Consider the following 21,691-nt stretch of genomic DNA (forward strand, 5'->3'; position numbering starts at 1 on the left):
ACGGCACTCCAAGAGAGATAGTGGATTAGAGATGTAAATATGGTGTCTGAGAGGTCGTCCCTTGTGAGATTAACCCGGTCTTTGGCGTGCAGGTTGTTTGCCGGCCTATGTGTCCCACTTATGCTTCCTCACTATTCATAATCCTCCATGGAGGGATGAAATTGGTGCTTGGTCCTCATTAGAGGCTCTGGCCGTACCCCTAACACACCTGAGATCGATGGGTGCGGGCCTTTAAGTGGTCGTCTTGGTTATTAAACGCAGAAGAAGCCAATTTCTGGGTGAGGAAAGCTAATCCAATCACACATTAGAAGCCCATCTTGGCTGGAGTGGGAAAGAGGAAAAAAGGGATGGGGGTGGTGCGTCCAAGAACAACAAAAGCTAGAGTCAAACCAGCATCACATGCTTTCTGCAATGGATGCAGCCGTTGTGCAAGAAAAACGGGTCAGATTTGGGGAAATATGCAAAAAATATTTAGTCTTGTGCTATTTTTTTTCATATCATGTGATTTAACTTCAGTGTCTTTTTTGGAGGAGAATTAAACCGTCACTTGTTTTATAAGGATAATGTTTTGAATAAACTTCTAGGCTGAAATCTCAAATATATTTTTCATCGGATGTAAACATACTGGGGTGCGTTTCCCGAAAAATTACGCAACTCACTGCTAAACCACCATAGTACGATGTGTAGTTAGAGAAACTGTTTCCCAAAAACATAGTAACTTTGTTGCACATTCGTCGTTTGAACCATGTTGGTTTGACAACATAGTTGATGATTTCACGTGGGAGGTGAAGTACTAATTAATATGTTTAAATCGATTTAATGTCAGATTATTGCTGTAAATAACGTACATTGCATCGGAAGACGTTATCGTGATTTTGTAATCGTGATTTGGTTCTTTGTTGTTTAATTTCAAGATTTTTAATTCATGTGCAAGTTCCCTTTTACTTCACTCCTCCCAGGGATTCCCCAGGGTCTTAAAGCTCGTAGGACTGCGCACATGCGCAGTTTATAAAATACAACGCTTTAATTCTGTTTACAAACTTAAAGACAAAAAATAAAATTTGTAACACATGTAGAGCTGTCGTTCAAACCACACAAGTTTGCGATGCAGCTTGCGAATGTTCGTTTGAACTATGGTTTCAGGAAACACCAAATCGTTGAACTTTGTCAGTAACGACGAAACTTAAAACAGTAGTTGTAGTTGGTTAACAATGATTTTGGGAAACGCACCCCAGATCATTGAACTTTGTCAGTAACGACGAAACTTATGACAGTAGTTGTAGTTGGTTAACAATGATTTTGGGAAACGCAGCTCAGATCGTTGAACTTTGTCAGTAACGACGAAACTTACAACAGTAGTTGGCTAACGGTGCTTTTGGGAAACACACCCCTAAGTAGGTGGAAATCATAATCAAATTACCCAAATATGACAATTCTAACATAATTTACTCGCCCTTATGCTATCCAAGATGTATATGACCTTTCTTCAGTTGAACGTAATTTAATAGTTTTCTCTCAGAAATGTATCCTTGCACAATTATTATCCCACTGGAGTCATTTGGATTACTTTAATCGATGTATTTGCTTTTTGGAGCGTTGCCATTTTGAGCCCCATAAGAGCATAACATGATATCGGATCTATGTTTATAGTAAAATAACATTTTGATATAAAATTATTGGAGGGGATAGCATGAGCGTGATTAAATTTTGAGAGAATTTTTTACATCTGGGTGAAAAAGAAGAAATTATTTGCCCACATTGTGAGAATTAGTATGACTACAGTAATGCCACATGTTGGAGATGAACATATGGGTTGATCCACTTCAACAAATGTGATTAGATTGTTAACTAAATAAAACAAGGGAATTAACATAACCATCAGATGAACAGCCACCTGTTCTCATAATACATTCAAAGAAACCTGATTTCTGAATTCCATATTTGGTCAAATTAAGCGTTCTAAACTGAAAACATATGCAAAAATACACTACAGAAAATGATTTATGAGGTTTGTTGGAAAGTTCCTGGACATGATTTGAAATTTCTGTCAATGATTGGAGTGTTTCCCAGTGTCTCTTGACCCAGTCTGTAATGGATTCCAGAAACACCTTTTGGCTTTCACATCTTCTGATGCAAACTACCCAAAATTCAGTTCAAATCAGTTGCATCACCTGCAAATAAAGAGTTCTTCTAAACAAAATAGATCCTGGACCTATTATGTGCAATCTGCCTGTCAGTTCTTGTTATTGCACATTTGACGTTAGTAATGTGAAATCTAATCTAATTTAATTTATATTATAAGTCAAAGCAATGCATGCATGTCATTTCCTATTTTCAGGACCATGTCTTTGTGTTTAAGCTGAGCTGCATGGGTCTCACTAGCAAATTACTGAATGTAATCTGTGACATGGGTTCGCATTATAAAGTTACGGTCACATCGAGGGGCCCCGTCATTGGAGACCTGAGCCAAATATGAACTGACCATGAACAAGAGGAGGTGCATTAAAATCATTATTGAATTCTGGTCATAATTAAAGAATAACATTACTAAGGCCCTATGACCTCCCGTGGAGCCTTTTGGGGAAGGTTTTGGAATGTGCCTGACTTGAACATTCTGGTATTTCTGTGCAGGAGGGACTTCATGTGAGTTGCATATGCATGCACATAGTATCAGATGGTAGCTGCAGTATGGGCATATGCTGTGCAAAGACGTTTTTGAAGGATGGCAGGTGGCTGCCGGGACATTTGCATAATTACGAATGTACCGTGTACACTCATAACAAGTCATAAATCCAGTAACCAAATAGCTGAGAACTTTAAACTAATCAGAGTTTTTGCAGGTGTTAAGCATTAAATAGTCAGTTAACCAATGGGCCATCACAAAGGTTGTGGGTTCAAAGCTCACAGAGAACATACATACTGTAAAAATGGATACTCTGGAATGCACTGTATGTCACTTTGTGTGCTTGCATACATTTAAAATGTAAGTTAATGTTAGTTTATGTATATAGGAAGTGTTTCCAAACATATTAAAAGCTAAAGAAAGTAGTACAGTGCACTATATCAGTGCATGGAGACTTGAGATGCCAGTCCAGTCCACCGATCTGATCTGTCTCAGACTGGAAGTGTGAACCGGTATCTGACTAATCCCCCCTCCTGCCCTACAGTTCAAACCTATTACAGCTCAGCAGCACATGGAGACCTGTGTCTCGTCCCAGTTGTTTCAAAAGTGTGTGTGGTGTGTGCGTGTCACAGAACAGGCCCACCACCTTTATTTGCAATGCTCAGAGGAACTGGCTTTGTGTCAGTCAGAAATGTACTTCGGTGTCCGTCTTACACTTGATCGGGCCATTTTGTTTGAATGGAAACTAATGCAATCTGATTTGTGTGCTATCTGTGAACATTTAGTGTGATTGAAGACTTGATATACATAGTGAAGATATATTTATGTCTTTCTGTTTCAGATATGCCCTTGCGTGTACGACGCAGCAGTGATCCGTCCATGCCCGGCCTGCCTGAAGTCCAGTTACCGCCCGAAGAACCTTCTCGCAAAAACCCTTCACGATGGTCCACCACTGCGGGGTTTATGAAAGGCAATGCTTCGAGCGGAACCAATAGCTTAGAACGAAAGGTGAGTTTACTCCACTTAACTAACTTTTCAATTGCTGAAAAAAAGACCTGGTTAGACCATTTCGATTTGACTGACCTCAAAATTGGCCTTCAAGATGATGGATGAGGATGAAGTGTGCGTGCTGTCAGGTCATAACATTAAGTTATGACCTGACAGTTTGTAGGGTTCTTTTGTCAAGAGATCTAGTAGTGGACCTCTGGTTTAGTCGAAAAAATACTTCTGGTTGAGCTAGTTAGCTTGATAGTACAGTAATATCAACAAACCAGGAACCAAACTTGTGCTGACTGCTTGTCTGGAGTAACCCACATCAACGGGCTTTCAACAAGCCCAATTATTATTCTGTTTCAGTTGTTTTAACCTAAGGGCCAAATTTCACTAGAAGTATCGAAATTGGGCAATTTTAGGTCATGCAATTTTAGGTGTATCAAGCACAAAAAAGACCATCTTCCTCCATTGGGATAGTTTTAGTGCAATTTGTAAGAAATGTCTTGGCCTGCTCCCTTTCACCCAAATCATTCTTCAGATGCACTTGACGGCTCTCACCACCATCTGTCGTCGACCTGGAACTTCTTGGTTATGGACTCAGTAAGAGGAATGGGGTCTGCCTCTTTGTTCGTACCATTCCCATGTTTTGGGCTTCATTTCGATGGTCAGTGCCTTTGGCTTTAAATGAATCAAAGTGAGGCACATTCTCTGTTTTTCTCCCTGGGGCAGCCAATGAAAAAGAGGCCAGTTATCTTCACAAAATGGATGCTCTTTTCCAGTGATGACAAGCCTTCAGTGCTTTGGAAACAGCAATATTCCAAATTAAAACAGAGGAGAAAAGGAGGGGCAAAGGAAGATGGAGTGTTTAGAATGTGACACTGCAACCCGCGATGAGATTAGTGCATCTCAAAGCGTTCACTGGTAATCCTGTTTAAAAGCACTTGGCTTGTCGGTTCCTCTATAATCCAGACACCGCACTCTCATTTTGGCAGAATTAAGCTGTTATTTTACCTTTCGTTCTGCACCAGATCAGTTCATTCTTTATTGTTGGTGTCGGAGTGAAGTGACAAAAGCTTGAGGTGTCGAGTGTGTGTTTTTGGTTGATACTGTCAGGTGACTTAAAAAAATGGAATGAATATAAATGAGCTTATTAACAATACAAACATAAAGATGTTTGTTTATAATTAAGTGGGAATATATGGAACTGTGGGTATATTTCGGTTACACTAGTTCATTTTGATAGACATTTGGAGAAAAGCTGTTTTTTGTTGGGGGGTAGGGGGAGACCAGTGTTAAGAGATATTGTATTAAAGGAATAGTCTACTCATTTTCAATATTAAAATATGTTATTACCTTAACTAAGAATTGTTGATACATCCATCTATCATCTGTGTGCGTGCACGTAAGCGCTGGAGCGCGCTGCGACGCTTCGATACCATTTAGCTTAGCCCCATTCATTCAATGGTACCATTTAGAGATAAAGTTAGAAGTGACCAAACACATCAATGTCATCAACGTTTTTCCTATTTAAGACGAGTAGTTATACGAGCAAGTTTGGTGGTACAAAGTAAAACGTAGCGCTTTTCTAAGCGGATTTAAAAGAGAAGCTACATTTTATGGCGTAATAGCACTTTTGGGAGTACTTCGACTCGGCGCAGTAACACCCTCCCTCTCCCATTATGAGAGGGAGAAGGGGAGCGGACTTTTCAGGCGAGTCGAAGTACTCCCAAAAGTGCTATTACACCATACAATATAGTTCCTCTTTTAAATCTGCTTAGAAAAGCGCTACGTTTTATTTTGTACCACCAAACTTGCTCGTATAACTACTCGTCTTAAATAGAAAAAACGTTGATGTGTTTGGTCACTTCTAACTTTATCTCTAAAATCATTCTCCAAAACGCTGTCACATTACTGAACTGAAAGCGAAGCATAGCTTTCAAGGTTGGTTCCCCTACATTGGCCAGCACATTAACAAACCTGTTCCACATTTCTCCAAAACATTGTTTGTGCTTCATGGATATTTCCTCATATGGAGTGCATCATCCATCTCAGTATCTCACTTTGAACTTTTAGCAACACATAAACCTCCTGTTGCACTTGGAGGGTTTGGTGAGCTTGGCCAATGCAACCATTACAACATATACCACATAAATTCCTAATTTATAAAACCAAACATACAGTTTTTTTCCAGCTCATATGCCTTTGACTACTTTTGCCTCCTATTCAATGCTCCTTCTTGATGCTGGAATTATTTTACCATACTACAGAAACATTAAAACGACGTTGTCTTCTAATGCTGTATGAGATCACTTTTATGTCTGTTTTCATAATGCTTGTGCTATAAACAGAAACTTTATCCCCCATTCCTTGGACGAGGTCTGTAGCCAGGAGCAACTTTGCTCTGTGGGCTATCTAGGCTACGACCCCCTGTGTGACAGGAGAACCTGTTTTAGGTTTGCTCTAAAAACTTCTCAAATTGAGATTTGATTTGGGCTCTGTAGCTTAAGGGCATTTTATTTCACCTTTGTGAAAACATACGGTGTAACTTTAGAAACATTGTAAATTAGTAGCTTGTAATGGAGCTTTTCATAAGTAAGAAATTAGTCTGTCCACTAAATTAAGGTGGCCTGGATGATATCATTTTGGGGCGTAGGTCCAAGATAAGCCTCGCTTGTATGCCAATCGTAATATCTTTTGCAAAAACACAGTGAGTCTAGGCTTTCTTTCATGGAAGTTTTAGAGATAAAAAAGATCTATACAATCCTTAAAGATCTTTCAGTTATAATTGTGTTTAGTTAATGGTAAAGTACTTTTGGCCAAGAATAAGAAAAAGAGAAAAAACAATGAGCTACTTTATAACTTTGCAAGCATCGTAACTCAAAATGCAATCATGGATAAACTCACCATATTGCAGGAAATCAAAAACCAAATAATAGCTAGGTGTACATTTGCCCACCCCTTGTGAGTGAGACATGCTGTATCTATCTCTGAGACAGATGGTGATAGCAGATGTAAACTGTTCTCTTTCATTGTTTGCATTTTGTTTCTCAGGGCAAGGGTCTTGATGGTTACCGCAGCCTTCCTTCCCAATTTCAGAGGGATAATGCCCGCTCCTCTCTCAGTGCTAACCATCCGATGGTGGACCAATGGCTTGAGCGACAAGAACAGGTACTGTACTGTGACAGATAGACTGTCAGGTAATAGTCGGCATCAGTATGCCCTCCTCAAAAATGTGCATAACATCCCCAAAGGGGTCACTCATGGGCACCCCGTCTGAATTGTAAAATGACAAATGGGAGCCAGTAAGGTCTCACCGACACTTGTTCTGCGCAATGCGTTGGCAGTGCCAAAGGTCGTGGGTACATGTCAAGTGCACCACTGCCTCTGGGGCCTATGGATTTGTTGAAGCTAACTTTAATCTTGGAAAACTTGCAAAAAGACTTTTGCTGTTATTTTTTGTATTTAAGTTGAAAGTAGTTAGCAAAAATTTGGGTAAGGGGGGTCAAGTAAAAAAACATCATCTAATCCAGGGGTGGGCATTCCTGGTCCTGGAGGGCCTTAGCCCTGCAGAGTTTAGCTTCAACCCTAATCAAACACCGGAGAAATCTAATTAAGGTTTTTAGGATTGCTTGGAAATGACATGAAGGTGTGTTTGATAAACTCTGCAGGACAGTGGCCCTCTAGGACCAGGAATGCCCACCACTGATCTAACCCTACAAACAATGGCCATAGTCTCCATAGTTGGGGTTGTTAAACTTTGTTTGAAAATTGTTTTATCAATGCATCTGATAAAGTGTTTGAAAGTGTGTGTGAGGTGTTTCGGATGTCTCTTGCAGCGAGGTCAAAATATTAAAGCGAAAAGCAAGAAGAGGATTGAGATGTTTGAGGTTCCCACCATGCTGTGGGGAATCGACTTATTAAAGCAACACTAAAGAACTCTGGCTCTTTGCTCCCCCTACAGGTTAGAAGCGTAATTGTTCATTAGCACTGTCGTAAATACTGCAGCCTAGCTGGCTCTGATTGGTTTGTAGGTCTGCCGTAAAGCAAGTTTTTGTAGTTTTCACTCGAACTACAGGACCACTACCCGACGGTTGGAAACTTCTTTAGTGCGGTTTTGGCTGATAGAGGGCTGCAAAGCGAATGTGAAAGTGCCATTCACCCTGTTTTGTGTTGATGAACCACTGAAACTTTTTTGGAAACGTTATTTTAAGGTAAAAAAACTCTTTGGTGTTGCTTTAATTTTCACAATCGATTTTCGTCAACCACCAGAACCCTTTTCACTCTTTACACCTTTGCTCCACTGAAATGAGTTTGACAAAGGTTTGGCTGGCCGTTTGCTATTCAGGTGCTGGTGGTTTCTCATTCCCCAGTAGCTTCACTTCGCTTGAAGAGAATCCCATCCCCCTTACCCCAAGGGCCCATGGCACCAGGAGTCGTGCATCATCATTAGGGAGGTCGTCTTGCATGGAAGGGCCTATGGGTTGGATATTGGGCTGGTGGCGGGTTGAAAGAATCAGTCAGTCAAGGCTTGGGCTCGACTTGACAGACTCATTCATTTGAGCTTCACTCTATTACAGCTTAGCCTGAGCCCTGAAGTCTGCTGCCCACCCCGTATGCTCGCTTTCTTTATTGTTTAAGCTGGGTGTTCCTGTAGCTCGCTTGGTGGAGCTTTATGTTGAACTTGACAGCGCTTAAAGGTCATGGGTTCAATCCTAAGGTATACACATATTGAAAAAAGTATCATTTGAATTCACAGGAAGTCACTTCGGATAAAAGCATCTGCTAAATGCATACATCTAAATGTAGATTTATAGAACCTTTGTCCTTTTGTTTTCATTTGCCCACTTTCTTCCTTTTTTTCTCTTCTTTTGCTCTTTAGCATGAAGTGGTTATTTGAGGTGAAAGGCAGCTTTCATGAGTTTCATGAATTCCGTGTCTGATGTAGTCTTCAGGCTGGTTAGAATCTTGAACTAGTGATTTATTCATTCTCAATTGAATCACTCTTCCAGTCCTTAAAATGAATCTAGTCAAAGCAGTTTGATTCAGTGCCTTCAAATGCAGCTTGTGAATAACTAGATTTTCCTACTAAACATTTTCGAACCATATTGTGTGTTGTTTACTAGATACACAGAAGTATGTCCAAGTTACATACTTCACATTTAGTTAGACTTTCTCATTGTGTTATAGTTGTTCCCACCGGCTTATCCCAAAGTTCTAAGCAATTAAGTCTTTATTGCCGTCTTAAATATCCATTTAATCTTCCATTTCCCCTTCACTTGGATTGGCTCTAATTGTTTACTCGCCTTTCTTCTTCACAACAACTCTCTGTTCGATAGAGTTTCCATTCAATTTGCATAATGTTGTGGCTTTTTTATAGACCTTGAGCAAGTTACTTAATTAAACTTGCCTATTTTCTCTTTATTAACCATATCAGCCATCCAAAGTGTGCAGTTTAAACAACTTGACTTAGTTTGACTTTTCAGTAGTCGCATTTCTTTCTTTCTTTCTTTCTTTCTTTCTTTCTTTCTTTCTTTCTATTTTCTTTCTTTCTTTGTTTTTTTTTCTTTCTTTCTGTCCTTCATCATGTCATTCTGTCCTTCTTTCTTTCTTTCTGTCCTTCGTCATGTCTTTCTTTCTTTCTTTCTGTCTGTCCTTCGTCATGTCTTTCTTTCTTTCTTTCTTTCTTTCTTTCTTTCTTTCTTTCTTTCTTTCTTTCTTTCTTTCTTTCTTTCTTTCTTTCTTTCTTTCTTTCTTTCTTTCTGTCCTTCGTCATGTTTTTCTTTCTTTCTGTCTGTCCTTCGTCATGTTTTTCTTTCTTTTTTTCTGTCCTACTTCATGTCATTTTGTCTTTCTTTCTTTCCTTCTTTCTTTCTTTCCTTCTTTCTTTCTTTCTTTCTTTCTTTCTTTCTTTCTTTCTTTCTTTCTCTCTTTCTTTTTTTCTTTCTTTCTTTCTTTCTTTCTTTCTTTCTTTCTTTCTTTCTTTCTGTTTTCGTCATGTCATTCTTTCTTTATTTCTTTCGTCATGTCTTTCTTTCTTTCTTTCTTTCTTTCTTTCTTTCTTTCTTTCTTTCTTCTATCTTTATGTTCTTCTTCCTGTCCTTCTTCCGGTACTTCTTTCTTTTTGTCATTCTTCCTCTCTTTCTATCCGACTTTCTTTCTTGCTTTCTTCTATCTTCATGTTCATCTTCTTGTCCTTCTTCCAGTCTTTCTGTCTTTTTGTCATTCTTCCTCTCTTTCTATCTGACTTTCTTTCCTGCTTTCTTCTATCTTCATGTTCATCTTCTTGTCCTTCTTCCAGTCTTTCTTTCTTTTTGTCATTCTTCTTCTCTTTCTGTCCGACTTTCTTTCTTTCTTTCTTTCTTTCTTCTATCTTTATGTTCTACTTCCTGTCCTTCTTCCGGTACTTCTTTCTTTTTGTCATTCTTCCTCTCTTTCTATCCGACTTTCTTTCTTGCTTTCTTCTATCCTCATGTTCATCTTCTTGTCCTTCTTCCAGTCTTTCTTTCTTTTTGTCATTCTTCCTCTCTTTCTATCCGACTTTCTTTCTTGCTTTCTTCTATCCTCATGTTCATCTTCTTGTCCTTCTTCCAGTCTTTCTTTCTTTTTGTCATTCTTCCTCTCTTTCTATCCAACTTTCTTTCTTGCTTTCTTCTATCCTCATGTTCATCTTCTTGTCCTTCTTCCAGTCTTTCTTTCATTTTGTCATTCTTCTTCTCTTTCTGTCCGACTTTTTTTCTTGCTTTCTTCTATCTTCATGTTCATCTTCTTGTCCTTCTTCCAGTCTTTCTTTTTGTCATTCTTCCTCTCTTTCTATTCGACTTTTTTTCTTGCTTTCTTCTATCTTCATGTTCATCTTCTTGTCCTTCTTCCAGTCTTTCTTTCATTTTGTCATTCTTCTTCTCTTTCTGTCCGACTTTTTTTCTTGCTTTCTTCTATCTTCATGTTCATCTTCTTGTCCTTCTTCCAGTCTTTCTTTCTTTTTGTCATTCTTCCTCTCTTTCTATCCGACTTTTTTCTTGCTTTCTTCTATCTTCATGTTCATCTTCTTGTCCTTCTTCCAGTCTTTCTTTCTTTTTGTCATTCTTCTTCTCTTTTGCTGCGTCCGAAACCGCCTACTACATACTATATAGTACGCGAAAAGCAGTAGGCGAGGCGAGTAGTATGTCCGAATACATAGTATTCGAAAAACAGTATGCGAAAAGTACCCGGATGACCTACTACTTCCGGTTAGATTTTGCAGTGTGCATACGATGGACGCTTCACTATCCCATGATGCCCCGGACGAGGAGTTATCCAATGAAGAAGAAGAGGCACGCGGCTGTTTTCGCGCTGAAATGACACAACGTGATGACGACGTATGTCACGTGATGTAACAACATGGCGGATGTAGTACGTCCGAATTTCATTCATACTACCAGGTTTAATACTATACAGTACCTACTGTTTTAACGCCAAGTAAGTAGGTACTTCATCTAATTCAGTACCTACTATACAGTATGCGGTTTCGGACGCAGCCTTTCTGTCCGACTTTCTTTCTTTCTTTCTTTCTTTCTTCTGTCTTCATGTTCATCTTCTTGTCCTTCTTCCAGTCTTTCTTTCATTTTGTCATTCTTCTTCTCTTTCTGTCCGACTTTTTTTCTTGCTTTCTTCTATCTTCATGTTCATCTTCTTGTCCTTCTTCCAGTCTTTCTTTCTTTTTGTCATTCTTCCTCTCTTTCTATCCGACTTTCTTTCTTGCTTTCTTCTATCTTCATGTTCATCTTCTTGTCCTTCTTCCAGTCTTTCTTTCTTTTTGTCATTCTTCCTCTCTTTCTATCCGACTTTTTTTCTTGCTTTCTTCTATCTTCATGTTCATCTTCTTGTCCTTCTTCCAGTCTTTCTTTCTTTTTGTCATTCTTCTTGTCTTTCTGTCCGACTTTCTTTCTTTCTTTCTTTCTTTCTTTCTTTCTTTCTTTCTTTCTTTCTTTCTTTCTTTCTTTCTTTCTTTCTTTCTTTCTTTCTTTCTTTCTTCTATCTTTATGTTCTACTTCCTGTCCTTCTTCCAGTCTTTCTTTCTTTTTGTCATTCTTCCTCTCTTTCTATCCGCATTTCTTTCTTGCTTTCTTCTATCTTCATTTTCATCTTCTTGTCCTTCTTCCAGTCTTTCTTTCTTTTTGTCATTCTTCTTCTCTTTCTATCCGACTTTCTTTCTTGCTTTCTTCTATCTTCATGTTCATCTTGTCCTTCTTCCAGTCTTTCTTTCATTTTGGCATTCTTCCTTTCTTTCTGTCTGACTATCTTTCTTTTTTCTTACCTTCATCCTTCTATCCTCATGTATTCTCCCTGTCCTTTTTCCAGTCTTTCTTTCTTTTTGTCCTTCTTTCTCTCTTTCTGTCCTACTATCTTTCTTTTTTCCTTTGTCCTTCTATTTTCATGTTCTTCTTCCTGTCCTTTTTAAGGTACTTCTTTCTTTTGGTCATTCTTCCTCTCTTTCTGTCCGACTTTCTTTCCTTTCGTCCTTCTATCTTCATGTTCTTCTTTCTGTCCTTTTATAGGCTCGCATATCCAGATTGTTGACTTGACTGGCATGTGAAGCAACCTACATTTTTGTTTTGTTTCATGTCACGTGTATGTACAGTGTGATGAACTGTGTGACAATAGATGTGGAGAAATGGATCTATGTGAAATAGATTATAGCTCTGTAGTAGAACTTAGAAAGGTGCATTATGTGGTCTTCAAGTGTTTCATCCACTTGAGTTTTCCTCCCAGAAGACTCCTAACAATACAGACTAACAATACAGCAAAAATGTGCTGCCCATGTTCACTGTCTTCTTGTTTCACAGCGCATCACAAATCAGTGCTTGGTTTGCTCTGCCCTGTATGTAATGATGTACATCACCCCATAACCCTTCAAATGTGTCTCTGGTTAGTTCCAGTTGTGTTTTAATTGCAACTCTCACCCTTTATCCCAGCTGACTGATGAACGCCCTTACAGTGAGGTGCTCATGTCTCTTTTCATTAGGGATTGTTACTGTGGCATTTCCTTTTCCATTTTTTAAAAGTTCCTCTCCCCGCTGATGAATTAGAGATGATCCATCTGGGCACAATGCAAGCAGGTGGGCTTGCGGGTAATGCAGAATGAAGCAGGTTCATGAGTCACCTTCTTGCTAAATTTAAGTATTTATGATTTGTATGATTTACGACATGCATTAGTATATTCATAGCATACTTGTTACATACTTAATACTTAAGTGGCCTCAGCCAGAGCTCTACTAAAGGAAATCATAGTTAAAAAACGCACTTTGTATTCCTGCTGTTCATTGTTTTTTAGACTAATTCATATTTAAGAGGTACAATTTTAAGTTTACAAGACTAGATGAAGTCATAGTTTATTTTTCAAAACCTTCAGTATGAACTTCCATTGTTTGCCTTACATGTACAGTAGGCCTAATTTCTCATTGTCTAATATGATAGGAGCCAGCGGAGCTATGTGAAATTTCAGCAGCAATACCAATTGTCACTGTTTTCTCCAAAACCCAAAAGACAAAATCCATCAACAACTGTTTAGAAAAGTTATAGCATTGTTCTTGACAAACTGCATGGTTCGAGGTACCAAAAAGGCCTATAGCGCAAATGGTTGCATGCCTTTTATACTCAGGCTTTGGGTTTTGTTCAAATTGAGAGAGACATTGTTCATTCCACGTCTACGGAAACCAATTAATTCCTGTATCTGATGTCCACACAACAAACCACCCTTCAGCAAACCCCCTTTCCCTCATTGCAGGGAATACCAGAGAGAGTCTGTGGTATAGATTTACCTCACATCCCGGTGAAAGAGTACAGAGGGCTCTGTGTTTCATCTTCCTGACAGAGCAACTGTGAATCGGTTTTGTAGCTGGAAGATTCTGGTTTCTCACACTCTGTCTTGCTTTTGTTCCTCTTTTTTGGAGAAATGAATCCCTTTTTCCCCTCATTCATTTCTTACTCTCTCCAAATTCTGTAGACAAGAGCAACTCTTTAGTTTCATTCTTTCAACATTCTTATCACATTGTAGCGACCAACAGACCTGGCCTGTAGGTGATGCTCTGGTCTCATTGTTTGAACCCTCATCCAAGAAATGCAAAAAAAGGAGCGGAAAGAAAAACGGTGAAAAGGACAGGTTGGAGTCGTCTTTCCCTTGGCTCCTTTGAAAGGCCTCTCCCATCATACAACACACACACGTGCACACACACCCGCCGTGATTATTCACAGTGCAAATGGCAGCTCACCAGAGAGCAGCTTCCACAAAGAAACCCAGACAATGCAACCTGAGAGGCTGCTAAGCTCAGTCGACCATAATGAACTATCTGCATCGCTCCTGCCCACTGGCTTCTTCCCTCATTTCACACGCTCATTTGACCTCCATTTATCCATGTAAACAAATAAAATACATTTCTTGTGCACCTTTTCATGGAGATACATTACATAGCGCTTCGGTGACTCACAAAACAAGGCCTGCCGCTAACAAATTAGCCTGTGCTTCATTCAGCAGTTCTGAAAGCGGAGCGCCTGTTGATTTACCTTTAATTTCTTTTCTGGCTCTCTCTCTCTCTTTCACAAACATTTAGATGACACCTCATCACCTTCCTCTTCATCTTTGTTCACTCTTGAGCATAAGAACCACCGTACGTGTCGATCTTACAGATGTCAGAGTCGAACATCTCTGAGTGAACTATTATGCATCCACCCAGTGCCGTGTTTAGGGAGATGAGGTAAACATATAGTTTGACATTTAACCCTTTGATTCAGTGTCTCAGGCCTACAGCTGACACCATTTAATACCTGTCTGAAAGGCTTTGCTTACAGGGCATCCAGGCTTTACCCAAAAGATCACTTAGCAGCCTGAAACCGTTCTTTTCCATTAACCTGCCACCACTCGTGACTTACAGCTTGACCTTTTCTCGCTTTGCCATCTGTGAAAAGTGACAGCTGTGCTAGAATATCCAGCTAAATCAAGTTTATGGTTGTAGCTATTTTTTATTTTCAATATGACAGGAGTCTACCAATTCTTCTTTGGATTATCTATAGAGGATGACCAAGACAATGGCAAATCATCACTTATTTCACAAGGTGGCTAATTCGTATGAATTTCTACCTGTTTTTGTACAGTCCGCTTTCACCCCAGTGATGTTGCGTTTAGGGGTGAGGCTTCATTATTTCTTGTTTAAATACACTCACCTAAATGATTATTAGGAACACCTGTTCAATTTCTCATTAATGCAATGGTGTAGGGGATGTTTTCTTGGCACACCTTAGGCCCCTTAGTGCCAATTGGGCATCGTTTAAATGCCACAGCCTACCTGAGCATTGTTTTAGACCATGTCTATTCCTTTATGACCACCATGTACCCATCCTCTGATGGCTACTTCCAGCAGGATAATGCACCATGTCACCAAGCTTCAAATTGGTTTCTTGAACATGACAATGAGTTCACTGTACTAAAATGGCCCCCACAGTCACCAGATCTCAACCCAATAGAGCATCTTTGGGATGTGGTGGACTTCATGCCCTGGATGTGCATCCCACAAATCTCCATCAACTGCAAGATGCTATCCTATCAATATGAGCCAACATTTCTAAAGAATGCTTTCAGCACCTTGTTGACCATGTAGACTACTAATTTTTGTGATATAGTGGACAATGTTGGTAGGCTGGTAGGCAACATTGGAACATCTTTTGAAACACAAGCTTAACCATGTCCTTTTTAACTGTCTTTGGACCAGACAGAAGAGTACAATTTTTCAGATGCCCTTAGGACACAATTGGCGCTTTTCCATTGCATAGTACCCCACAGGTCGGGTTATGTCTGCTAACTTTATCTTGGTTCGGTTAGCTTTTCCATTGAGTTTAGTGCCACTTCAGATTTGGAAGGATTATAGGCGTGTCGTTATATTTGCGCTGCCTACTGCTGTGACATCATAAAAAAGATTGGAGCGAGCAACAGAGAGGGCATCGTTGGAATGCAGTGTTTCCTATACATTCATTTATTTGTCAGTCAGCCACAAAATCAAAATTGACCACCACGAATACATGTTTGCACATTGTGTTTATCACTACCTCTGTCTTGCATGAAAGTTTCTGTACAAACATCCGTGGAGTCAGTCGAACGTCTTGCATACCTGCAGATGTGCGTGTCGCCGATGTGTCACCAAAAATTGCCGTGTGCAGCCCCCCTTGTGTACAGTGCATTCCTTCGCGCCCCCCCCAAAGAAAATTTATGACAAAAAACTGTTCTAAAATTTAACATTTTAATTAAACAAAACATATTAAAGGCGGAGTCCACGATGTTTGAAAAACGCTTTGAAAAAGGAGACGGGCCGACTACCAAAACACACTTATAGCCAATCAAATCAAAGTTCGGGTTGCGTATGTGTGGGGCGGGTCTATCAACAGAAGGTCCAGATTCTATTGGGGTAGGGGCGTGTTTGTTTGGGTGATTTCAAATATCAACATTGGCTTTCAAACATCGTGGACTCCGCCTTTAAGTTATACAAAGTAGTTCGGTTGGTTAGTAGCCTTATTTTTTTTTAGGTTTAATTACACAGAATTCATGATAAATAAAATTTTATAAAATGTCATAAAATTGAGGCCCCCCTGGTACCATCTCGCGGCCCCCCAGTTTGAGAACCACTGATCTACAGTGTTTCACATCACCTTTTAGTATCACCTTAGCTCGCTTGACACCTTAATCGAGGTGGTACAAAAAATGTATTTGGTACTACGTACTGTACCCAGTGGAAAAGCCCCCAAAAGTAAACTGACCCAACCCATGGGGTACTATGCAATGTAAAAGCGCCAAATGTGTCTTTAGGATCTTTACTTAAAGGTGCACTGTGCAACTTTTAGGAGGATCTCTTGACAGAAATGCAATTTAATGTACATAACTATATTATCAGTAGTGTATAAAGACCCTACATGAACTGTTTTATTACCTTAGAATGAGACGTTTTAATCTACATACACGATGGGTCTCCTTACATTGAAGTCGCCGTCATGTTTCTACAGTAGCCCTAAATGGACAAACTGTTGTACAGCGTTTGTTTTGCCCCTACGTTTTCTCAGACGATGATATGTTTGTCCTGTGGCAGCTACCGTAGCTTCTCTTTGCGTTTTGAGATTGAGCTTGGTTGAAATTCGCAATCTCAAGGCTAGATGCTGCTAAAAACTCACAACGGATTTTAACTGAACCAGAAAATATTTGTATTGTTTAAGATTTGTATTAGTTCAGGAGTAAGGGGGTGACATATGCTTTGTTTCTGCTTCTGCTGAATGTTATTGAAGTTGGCCAATGGTTTACCTGGATCAATAATTTTATGTTTTATCAAGTGATCATTTAGACATTTAGAAAAAGTCAATGATATATCATCAGGATACTTCTGTGCCATGCGAATGTACATTATCTACATGATTTTAAATTACCTTTTAGGTAGTTTAAATACTCTTTTGTGTCCTAATTCTGACTCCTTCCTTAAATTAATTTCTTCCATCATAACAGACCAGCAGACAAAACCATGTGGGAACTTTCCCTCAGACATTCACATTTCTAATAGATCAAAACAGCCTGGAAAGGTCTTTGGTCCGTCTGAACTCCCAGAACAATTGTTTGGCTCTGAATAGGCAGCCAGAGGAAACAATATCGAGACGTGAGCTTTTACAGATATCTGTTTCGCATTGTGTATGTTTTCTGTTGCTGCAATACAGCAAAGCATTATTTATTTTCAGTCCAGACGCATTCAGTCAACTTTTCCTTCCTTTGAAGTGGACTGAGCTCTGTTGTGAATCCACACACACTGCTCTTATCACATTGGCACATGAGAAGGAACCATTTTGAGGTTTCTTAAAAGTCATTACTTCACTGCAAAGCAAGCCAACATAGAGGAAAACAGAGAGAGAGAAAGTGAGAGTGTAAAGATATAGCTTCACTTTTGTAGTTTTTTTGTAAAAACGTGTGTGTCCATCCCTAGTGCAGGATGTCGTCTATTCTCACAATCTCTCTCCTTCTCTGTCTCTCGCCCACACTCATCTCTTCTATCATTTTCAAGACAAACACTTTTCAAAGTTCACTTTTTTGGCGAAGGAGCATTTACTGTACAGTGAGAGCAATTTGTTACAATTGTCACAACCTGGTTTCTCCATTTCTTGTCTTATCCGAGTTTGAGGGATTAGGTTGTGACAGTACGTGTCTGCCCTGAGAGAGTTGTGTGACATGCCCCTCCGCGGTCCACGTTTCTCTCAGGGTTCGTGAATTGTTTCCCGCTCCCTTATGTTTGATTAGCTTCAGGTGTTTGTTGTTTAGAATTCCCTATTTAATATCCTTCTGTCCTGTCCTCCGTGCGTTGGTATTATTCTCTGTTTCCCTCAAGTTGCTCGTGGTTTATCCTGTTCATGTGTAAGTTGATGTAGGTTAGTGTTTACCAGTGTTGATGTTAGTTAGTTTAGTTTTTGTGTTCTGTTATTGTATGTTTTACCCCCTCGTGGGTGTTTTGGTTCTGTGTATTAAAGTATTCTTTATTTAGTCTGCATTTGGGTTTTTTCCTCGTCTTCCCCGTGTTCCGGTCGTGACAACAATAAAAGACCAGAATGCATTCATTTTTAATATGAATTGGCAATGTGACAAAGTTGAGGAGAGTTTAACTTTATGAGATGGGCATCAAGACAATTTTTAACCTCTTTAACCTGTGTCTATTCTGGTATGTACGCCCATCCAATAAATTTCTGATGGATAAAATCAAGTCTTAGATGTTCTTGTTTCTCAAAGAATGATAATGATAAATGCCTTGCAAATGCCAATTATGTCGAACACTAAAGTTTTAAAAGTTGTTAGAGTTTTCACACTTCTGTATATGTACTCAAAATCCTGACAGAGCAACACAAGTTGAGTGAACTTAATCAGTTTATGTCAAGTCAACTTACTTTCATTAGAATATAAGTAAACTGTAATGTGGCGTTCACACCAGCTGCGGTAGAGGTGGCAAAAAAGCGCTATTTGCCCGTAGTTGGACGCTTGCACATTTTGAGTTTACTCGCTTCATTAAAAGCCGCACGTAAATTTTTTGTCATTCCAGACATTCACGTGGAAATTGGCATTGTAGGAGGTGCTTCTGTGCCTCTGCTTGCTCCTTGTAATCATGTCACTACTAGAGCAATAGACCAAGCTCCTGATTGGTTAAAGCGGCACGAATATCCACAAAAGTTAAGATTTTTCCCCAGCGGCAATGCTCAATTCGTGCGGAACGCATCATCCACGCATTATGCGGCATTCGCACTGAGGCATTCACGCGTACCGCGTTTTTGCATTGACTTCACATGTAAATCACTCGCGCTTGCTGCCTCTTTTGCATCTGGTGTTAATGCCACATTAGGGGTAGGGTTAGGGAAGAGGTTAAGGTTAGTGGAATAAATTGACAAAGTCTGCTGTGGGATTAAGCAGACAGTCTACTGATACTCTAAAGACTGGTATATGCAAAGTTACTTATAATTAGTAAAATGGACTAGCGAAAAAAGTGTTACCTTAAAATAATTAATGTATATTATACGCTCCTAGCTGTCTAGCCGGACCGGATAACACTCACTTTATTCACCTCAATGGAAAGCATATTGACAATACACAGTCTGAATTGTTTCTTATCCCCTACATAGTGCACTATGTGCCATTTCCCATATAAGAACTAGTAAATGTATTAACAGGTGTTAATTTCAGGCACATCAGGCGCAGGTTTTTGTGTGGTCGACGGGGTGCTTCAGCATCTGCAGAGCATTTGATTGGACAGGAAATTTGATAAGAAGCCGAAGTGCAGGATAACAATTCTAGACTTTTTTAATGTAGTTTTAAATGTTTATACAGTTTTTTTAAATAAAATTTACACATCATCTGAAAGCTTAATAAATAAGCTTTCCATTTATGTATGGTTTGTTAAGACTTGGTCGAGATACAACTAATTGAAAATCTGAAATCTAACCCCCCAGTCACATTAGCTACACTTAGTCGTTCACTTTTGTAGCTAATGTGACTTTAGGGTAAGGATGCAAAAAATCTAAATATTGAGAAAGGGTCTTTAAAGGGACACCCCACTTTTTTGAAAACATGCTTATTTTCCAGCTTCCCTAGAGTTAAACACTTGATTTTTGCCGTTTTCGAATCTATTCAGCTAATCTTCGGGTCTGGCGGTATAACTTTTAGCATAGTTTAGCACAATCCATTGAATCTGATTAGACCATTAGCATCGTGCTCACAAATGACCAAAGAGTTTTGATATTTTTCCTATTTAAAACTTGACTCTTCTGTAGTTACATCGTGTACTAAGACTGACAGAAAATTAAAATTTGCGATTTTCTAAGCTGATATGGCTAGGAACTATAATCTCATTCTGGCGTAATAATCAAGGACTTTGCTGCCGTAACATGGCTGCAGGAGGCACAATGATATTACGAAGTGCCCGAAAAATAGTACCTTTTGTAACTTTTAATAGCAGGGGACTATTGTCAGGCACTGCATTATATCATTTATAAAATCTCGGAACTCTTTGGTCATTTTTGAGTGCGATGCTGATGGTCTAGTCGGATTCAATGGATTATGCTAAGCTATGCTAAAAGTGGTAGCATCCGACCCAGAGATCGGCTGAATGGATTCCAAAACTGTAAAAATCAAATCTTTATCTCTAGGGTAGATGGAAATTGAGATTTTTTTTAAAAGTCTGTTTAAAGTTGTCCAAATTAAGTTCTTAGCACTGCATCTATTCACAAAAATAAAGTTTTGATATATTTACAGCAGGACATGTACAAAATATCTTCATGGAACATGATCTTTACATAATATCATAATGATTTTTGACCCATGCAATGTATTTTTGGATTTACATACATGTGAATTTATATACCCGTGCCACTTATGACTAGTTTTGTGGTCCAGGGTCACATATCTTCTGAATGCAAAGTTGGTCAACATTTTTGGACCTTACAAGTTTCAACAAATATCCTTAAGCCTGCCATATTTCTACTAAGGTGAAACTCTTTGCATCTGTCCCAATACAACATATTCTCCATTAATCCGTTAAAAATAATATTTCGATTACAACGTGTTAACCCTGCCCATATTTCACTTCTTTATTTACGTTCTCTCTCCTTCTTTTCACCCACTCTTTTCATGCACACGGGTGATTATGAGTGTGTTATGCCCTGATTAGAATTAGTGAGTGCACTTTGTGCTCCGCTCTACAGAGTGAGAAATCACTCCCTCAGTGAGAATAATTGAGCCCAGGCCCGGTTGCCAGCTCATTACCCACAAATCATAGCAGGCTGGGGCAACTTAGCAGGAGACAATAATGACTTTGGGGAATTTGGAACGTCGCAGTGGTGAAAACCACTGTTACACTAAGGGCACATTCGAGGTGGGAGATCTCAAAATACGTAGCAGAGGTGCGTTACAATATTTTGATACGTATGGTTAATCAACCTGTGCTGATGGTGTGCGAATATGGGCATGAAAGCGAAATTTAGGTCTTGCTAAGATATATCTAGGCTGGACTCAATCCAAGCTTTTTGTTGATGGACTGCAGGAATCAGCCATGCTGAAAAACCGCTAACATCCATCAAAGGGTCACGGTTGTAGCAGACAAGACAACTTTGACGTTAAGCGTTGTCTGCTTTTCACGCTGTCTCTCCAGTGAGGAGATCAACACCTGGATGCAATTATAACTAAAAGGGTTATTCAGGCACGATGTGTTACAGTGGATGCAAATAGCAGCCGAACCCGAAAATCTGCAAATACCGAAAGCTAAGAAGGGCGTATTCTTCCTCACCTATTACACTAAATGCTTTAGCACATTTATTTGCATGACAACTATGCAATGAGGTGAACGATAGACTTTGAAAACCGCCAGTATCTGATTTCCAAGCCTTGCTGAATAATTCATTCCTATTTATTAGATTTTTTACCATTCTTTGTACTATTCTGTCTCAGTCATTTGTCTCAAATGAGTCCACTCCGCAGGGTCCATGTCCATCGTACCAACAGGCGGCTTTCGTTCTTTTATTGCTTTCATTAGTGCGTAATGCTTT

The 21,691-nt window shown here is 39.3% G+C and overlaps 1 protein-coding gene across 4 annotated transcripts in view; it reads left to right on the forward strand.

Annotated features, from left to right (window-relative positions):
- Positions 1-21,691, forward strand: part of pard3aa (par-3 family cell polarity regulator alpha, a) — a 557,061-nt gene that overhangs the window by 237,100 nt on the left and 298,270 nt on the right. For all 4 annotated transcript variants that reach the window (XM_073864006.1, XM_073864007.1, XM_073864004.1 and 1 more), the window contains exons 4-5: positions 3,465-3,631; positions 6,668-6,784. In XM_073864006.1, coding sequence (XP_073720107.1) covers positions 3,465-3,631; positions 6,668-6,784 — 284 coding nt within the window. The remainder of the gene's footprint in view (positions 1-3,464; positions 3,632-6,667; positions 6,785-21,691) is intronic.

This window comes from Misgurnus anguillicaudatus, chromosome 25 (genome assembly GCF_027580225.2).
Source record: "Misgurnus anguillicaudatus chromosome 25, ASM2758022v2, whole genome shotgun sequence".
NCBI lineage: Eukaryota > Metazoa > Chordata > Actinopteri > Cypriniformes > Cobitidae > Misgurnus > Misgurnus anguillicaudatus.